The sequence below is a fragment of the Drosophila suzukii genome, chromosome 3, assembly GCF_043229965.1.
Source record: "Drosophila suzukii chromosome 3, CBGP_Dsuzu_IsoJpt1.0, whole genome shotgun sequence".
NCBI lineage: Eukaryota > Metazoa > Arthropoda > Insecta > Diptera > Drosophilidae > Drosophila > Drosophila suzukii.
In genome coordinates, this window is record NC_092082.1 from 92,759,819 (window position 1) to 92,766,726 (window position 6,908).

A 6,908-nucleotide genomic window follows, 5' to 3' on the forward strand; every position below is an offset into this window, starting at 1 on the left:
ACTTGCAAAATCCAAAGAATAAAGTTGCGCGCAAAAGAATGCTACAAAAACATCAAGCTCGACGGATTATCAAAATTAACTTTTAACTTTAATTCGTCATCAAACCCCTGTAAAAAACAATTTTTTTTAAAGTTGCAAAATAGTACCACGTTCTCAATCAATGTCCAACTTCTTAAAGTTTCCCTCAATACCAAATAGGTCGGAAGCATTTTTTGGTTTGCCGGGACGACATTTCTCGTTCACCTGATGGCGGGTCTCAAACTCAAGCATTTCCTTTCGATTGTCCAGCAACTTTTTATAGTAAATTTCTGCGAAAACGGTTATGTTTTGTTAATTAATCGAGGGTTTATGACTCGCGTCTTTACCTTTGGCAATGTTTGTCTCTTCGACTTGACCGCCGTATTCATTGGGAAGCATTTCCTTGGGCACAAATTTGTAGAACTCCTTCATGTCGCTGTGCACATGCAGTACAGTAGTCAGTTCCTTTTTCATAAACGGAGTCATGAGCGCCAGAATCTTGTCCATGAAAGGTACAATGTTAATGAAGTGAAAACCGATCAGCCTGATGGCAGCAGCTTCCTGAAATATTAGGATTTCGGTTATCTTTCCTAAAAGTTTTAAGTTTTGTTTAATCACCTGCAGGTAATATAAAAACTTCTTCATTTGCAAGAGGCCAATACGGGCTACATGTCCCAAGGAAGTGTTTTTCAAGTCGATAACTATCACGTGTCCCGGCTGAATTCCATCTTCATACATCCAAAAGTCGAATATCATACAATATCTAAAAGTAGAAAAAGAAGAGTTGTTCAAATATAGTTAGAATTTCTATGCTAATAAAAGATCTTGGATCCAAAAGAAAGATCCCAACTTTTTCTGATGCATCGCCATCTACATCCCCTGTACTACACCCCTGTCTGTCAAGCTTGCTTAATTGTTATTTCTTAATTGTCTGCCATTATGAAGCAGATTATAATGATCTTATAATCCGACAGTAGTCGCTGGATTTTGAGTACCTGTAGTTTGAGACGAAGTTTCTCATTATTTCAGTGTGTATCTCTGTATCCGGGGAACGACGATATGTGCCGTGCGTGCTTTTGGTTGCACTAAGTTTGAGGTTTCAGCTCGGACCTTTAATCTCCTCATTCTCCGTATGCCTTGTCATAATCACGCCACAAATGACGTGCAAAATGGAGCTCAGCCAACAATAATTGACAGCCATTAATATTGAAGTAGAATTAAACAAGTGTTTGCAAATTGTATATAACTTTCTAAATAGATATATTTAAAAACTAAACACGAATTTTAAAAAGACCCACATATTTATAACCTTAGGATTAAAATTTATGTTTGTAAATATACTTTTCCAGTTACGGTTACTTACAGTTTCATAACATCGGCAAAGTTATAATTGGAGGTATTCAAGTCATCAAGTTTAGCGAGAATTACCCTATATCCTTCGGGTGTGGATCCTGGCAGAGGAACAATAGAACTGCACATATGTAAGAACATGATGTTAAAGCCAGGTTAGACGGACAAAATAAAGGGTTGTATTTAATATGAATTTAAGTCAGTATTCAACCCACACAGTTCGCATGGCTCGCCTGATTTCAGGTCGTTCGCAGTCGAGGTCCTCGAAGAACTCCACCAGGTGGGTGCGGGCCGTGAGATTGGTGTCCAGGACCTGCTTGGCCACCTCCATACTGTAGCGGCAGGCGTGGAAGAAATGCAGGGCCTCGCCCTCCGAAAATCTATCCGAGATGTGCGGCTGGGCGTGGATCCAGTCCAAAAACTTCAGCACTTCCGATCGCTGGATTTCCGGAAAACTGGCATACTGATTCTCCAAATCGGCCTCCTTCATTTCGTTGTGCTGCTCCGGGATCGGGATTTACTTTTGATTGTTGCGCTACTTGGCCCGAAACGCGTTTGAGCGCGGTCAACTCTCGAATGAAATGGAAATGGAGGCTGGTTGCTTTCGCAAGTGAAACTGGTTGGCCGTCTGACTTGGCTTGGCGAATTCGGCATGCAATTCCATGAGTTCGGGATGGGATCGGGAATGGATTTTTTGGGGCGGGGAGTTGAGGGGCTAGGACTAGCATGTGTTCAGGAAAAACTAGCAACGGTTTTCGTTAGTCACACGAAAAGAAAATACGATAGTTTAGAGGTTAAGAGTAAGCCTATTGCAAAAGTATTTTAAATATTATTGTGACTTGTGTTTTGATTTTAGAATGATTCCTAGTTTCTACCATTACTATAAAAAGATATATATTTCCATTTGCTTAAAAAACTTTACAAAACATTGTTTTCGGTGTATTTGTCATCGGTTCATTTCACTTCACTTCCATCAGGCTGCGTGAAAATGCATTTTTTTTGCTCGCCTGTTGCTGCCGTACGGTTGTTATTATATTTTTCTCTTTCCTCGGGATTGCATAACATGTGATCAAGTGATTGGGCGGCCGATCCATGACGAGGGGCCTATTATTTTTTCGCATGGCGTGTGCTCGGAAGATCGAGAGATTTCAGCTCCTTCATCAAATCCAAAATGTGACGCTTGACTGGCGAAAGGAAATTGCTGGTGTATATATGTATGAAGCTAAATGAAGACTTAAGATTGGAGGAAGATGTGATAAAGAAAGTGGCATATATGGCGTATACATAATATTTATGAATTGAATCATTTGTCGAACATGTAATTGTAAGATTTTGAAAGTGCGTACATTTTTATCTAAATAAATAAATGTCTCAAAACAAAATAAAGCCCTACGCTAAAAGTATTAAATTTAAAAAAATGTTATTTAATTGCAAATATCAAAAGGTTTACAGAATCCTTCTGCCGAATAAGATGTCACAACCCATACGAGTTCCTAGAGTTGCAATGCAAGTACGTGTAGCAACTTCGTCTTCGACTTTACACGCGGAGTCTAGATGCCACATCGGCCTCATTTCCGCGGCAGACACTTGACATTTTGCCAACAGCAGACACCAGCCAGCCACTCAGCCGGTCAGAAATGCAAACCTGGCTAGGCAGCCTGCGGCTCGAGCTTTAACCGAGCACTGGAAAAAATAATGGACGAAAAACGGAAATTCTTTGTGAATGTCATTACAATGTACAATGTAGGTATAACAATAAAAAATGGCAAAAATACGAATGGCAGTTTTACTCGAAACTTGGCTAAATTGAGGGTCTCAGCTAAGAGAACGACTGTTTTGATCAGCTTACAACCCAAGCTAACGATCCACATCATTTTCGGATAGGGACAAGAGACTTTAAATTTTGACGATTTTTTCCATTTTTTAAAAGGGGTTACATCACTTATTTTGGTCAAAAATGGCCAAAAATTAAAGTTTTCAGGTTTTAATGCCAATCGATTGGAAATTTTATTACGAGCTCAACGAGGTATGACACTCCACAATTGGACCATTTGTTGCTTTGTTTTGGTCAAAATACTGATCTTAAATGGCTCAAAATAAGGATTCAAAATGTATGGGAAAAATACGATTTTCTCGGTTAATATTTTTGTCGTAGCTTGGGTAAATTAAGAGTCTCAGCTAAGAGAACGACTGTTTTGATCAGCTAATAACCCAAGCTAACGATCCACATCATTTTCGGATAGGGACAAGAGACTTTAAATTTTGACGATTTTTTCCATTTTTTAAAAGGGGTTACATCACTTATTTTGGTCAAAAATGGCCAAAAATTAAAGTTTTCAGGTTTTAATGCCAATCGATTGGAAATTTTATTACGAGCTCAACGAGGTATGACACTCCACAATTGGACCATTTGTTGCTTTGTTTTGGTCAAAATACTGATCTTAAATGGCTCAAAATAAGGATTCAAAATGTATGGGAAAAATACGATTTTCTCGGTTAATATTTTTGTCGTAGCTTGGGTAAATTAAGAGTCTCAGCTAAGAGAACGACTGTTTTGATTAGCTAATAACCCAAGCTAACGATCCACATCATTTTCGGATAGGGACAAGAGACTTTAAATTTTGACGATTTTTTCCATTTTTTAAAAGGGGTTACATCACTTATTTTGGTCAAAAATGGCCAAAAATTAAAGTTTTCAGGTTTTAATGCCAATCGATTGGAAATTTTATTACGAGCTCAACGAGGTATGACACTCCACAATTGGACCATTTGTTGCTTTGTTTTGGTCAAAATACTGATCTTAAATGGCTCAAAATAAGGATTCAAAATGTATGGGAAAAATACGATTTTCTCGGTTAATATTTTTGTCGTAGCTTGGGTAAATTAAGAGTCTCAGCTAAGAGAACGACTGTTTTGATCAGCTAATAACCCAAGCTAACGATCCACATCATTTTCGGATAGGGATAAGAGACTTTAAATTTTGACGATTTTTTCCATTTTTTAAAAGTTACATCACTTATTTTGGTTAAAAATGGCCAAAAATTAAAGTTTTCAGGTTTTAATGCCAATCGATTGGAAATTTTATTACGAGCTCATCGAGGTAGGACAATTCACAATTGGACCATTTGTTGCTTTGTTTTGGTCAAAATACTGATCTTAAATGGCTCAAAATAAGGATTCAAAATGTATGGGAAAAATACGATTTTTTCGGTTAATATTTCTGTCGTAGCTTGGGTAAATTAAGGGTCTCAGCTAAGAGAACGACTGTTTTGATCAGCTAACAACCCAAGCTAACGATCCACATCATTTTCGGATAGGGACAAGAGACTTTAAATTTTGACGATTTTTTCCATTTTTTAAAAGGGGTTACATCACTTATTTTGGTCAAAAATGGCCAAAAATTAAAGTTTTCAGGTTTTAATGCCAATCGATTGGAAATTTTATTACGAGCTCAACGAGGTTGGACAATCCACAATTGTACCATTTGTTGCTTTGTTTTGGTCAAAATACTGATCTTAAATGGCTCAAAATGAGGATTCAAAATGTATGTGAAAAATACGATTTTTTCGGTTAATATTTTTGTCGTAGCTTGGGTAAATTAAGAGTCTCAGCTAAGAGAACGACTGTTTTGATCAGCTAATAACCCAAGCTAACGATCCACATCATTTTCGGATAGGGATAAGAGCCTTTAAATTTTGACGATTTTTTCCATTTTTTAAAAGTTACATCACTTATTTTGGTTAAAAATGGCCAAAAATTAAAGTTTTCAGGTTTTAATGCCAATCGATTGGAAATTTTATTACGAGCTCATCGAGGTAGGACAATTCACAATTGGACCATTTGTTGCTTTGTTTTGGTCAAAATACTGATCTTAAATGGCGCAAAATGAGGATTCAAAATGTATGGGAAAAATACGATATTTTCGGTTAATTTTTTTGTCGTAGCTTGGGTAAATTAAGGGTCTCAGCTAAGAGAACGACTGTTTTGATCAGCTACCAACCCAAGCTAACGATCCACATCATTTTCGGATAGGGAAAAGAGACTTTAAATTTTGACGATATTTTCCATTTTTAAAAGGGGTTATTATTTTGGTCAAAAATGGCCAAAAATTAAAGTTTTCATGTTTTAATGCCAATCGATTGGAAATTTTATTACGAGCTCAACGAGGTATGACACTCCACAATTGGACCATTTGTTGCTTTGTTTTGGTCAAAATACTGATCTTAATTGGCCCAAAATTAGGATTCAAAATGTATGGCAAATACAGGATTATTCCTCACTTTTTTTTACCAAAAGCCCGCCAAAAATGAATGTTTTTAGGTTTGAATGCCAATTGATTGGGAATTTAATTAAGTACTTAAGGCTATATAAGTTGAATGACAATTCATTGGAAATTATATTACGCGAATTTACAAATGAAATGGTACATATTTAAGGAGCACGAAATTTAAAAGACCTTTCTTTCCGTGTAGCAGTGGCATGCTTCGCTCAGTTAAAACAGCCGGTGCGCCACTTTGGCGTGTCTGAAATTCCAAACGGATTAGAAGCCGCGCGCAAAGAGCAAACGGCAAATAGCAAACTGCAAATGTTTGCTGCCGATGGCAACCAGTTTGTGAGTCCGAGGAGTGGAAACTGCGGGTACCGAAGGGGAATGGATCCGCGGGAGGGGGTGTGGACTCGTGTTTTATTTTGGACCGCTGGGGGCAGGTGTCGTGGTGTCAGCCTCGAGTGTCAAACTAAGTGCCACTCCGCAATTAATTATACATCCCAAAGTCCGAGCTTGAATCGAAGCTCGACCTGCACGTGGGGGTCAGGTGCACTCAAATATCTGTGGCAAGTGCAAAGTCATCAAGAGCAGAGTTCAGTTGCAGGGTGAATCCCGGCGGCTTACTAAATATTCATATGTTTCCGGACCACCTGGAATCATTGGAAATGCATTCGTTTTCTTAGTACATTACTTCGATTATAAAGTACTTATGTATATCTATTTTTATTAAAAATAATGTAGTATCAAAACTAATTTATTTTATAAAATATGTCTGTTGGGATAAACTATAATAAATTAAATGGACCTTTTTACTTATTCTTGTTTAAAATTTTTTGCGAGAAATATTCTTGGTCTTTTAGCAATACAACATTTGCAGTTTGCTAACGCACGCATTACCAATGGTGACCCAAAAAATCAATCGCAGGAATGCCTGCATGCTAATCGTGGATCAGGTTTCTGAAGACCACGACGATGATGATGATGATGATCGCATGGTGGTGACAACATCGTTTGGCGACGTGCGTTCTTTTAATGTTGCCGTCACGCACAGAGTCCTACGAGTAAGTCGCCTTTTTGGAGCCCCGATTCTCCATCCTCGTTGGAGCCTCGCCCCGGTTTCCCCAGCCGTTTCTTAAACTCTTTCTCCGACTGTGGTTGTTATTTGTTCCCTGGCCATTTTTCACGCATTTGACTGCATTACTTAACCTCAATTGGGCAGACGACGTGCATCAACTTGCCACACTCCCATTCCCGACGGCCAACCCAACTCCCC

The 6,908-nt window shown here is 38.2% G+C and overlaps 2 protein-coding genes across 4 annotated transcripts in view; both read right to left on the bottom strand.

The window, feature by feature from the left end:
* Positions 1–6,908, bottom strand: part of RpL6 (ribosomal protein L6) — a 127,891-nt gene that overhangs the window by 91,125 nt on the left and 29,858 nt on the right. The window lies entirely within an intron of this gene.
* LOC108010830 (alpha-tocopherol transfer protein-like) lies at positions 67–1,951 on the bottom strand. 2 transcript variants are annotated; one of them, XM_017075796.4, is made up of 5 exons: positions 1,584–1,951; positions 1,382–1,489; positions 637–781; positions 366–579; positions 67–308 (listed from the first exon to the last, which is right to left on the bottom strand). In XM_017075796.4, exons 1-5 carry the CDS (start codon positions 1,856–1,858, stop codon positions 154–156), a joined length of 897 nt encoding a protein of 298 aa, XP_016931285.4. In that variant the 5' UTR covers positions 1,859–1,951; the 3' UTR covers positions 67–153. The 2 variants fall into 2 exon arrangements, with proteins under 2 accessions (XP_016931285.4, XP_070852427.1); XM_070996326.1 differs by lacking the exons at positions 1,382–1,489; positions 1,584–1,951 and adding an exon at positions 1,014–1,054.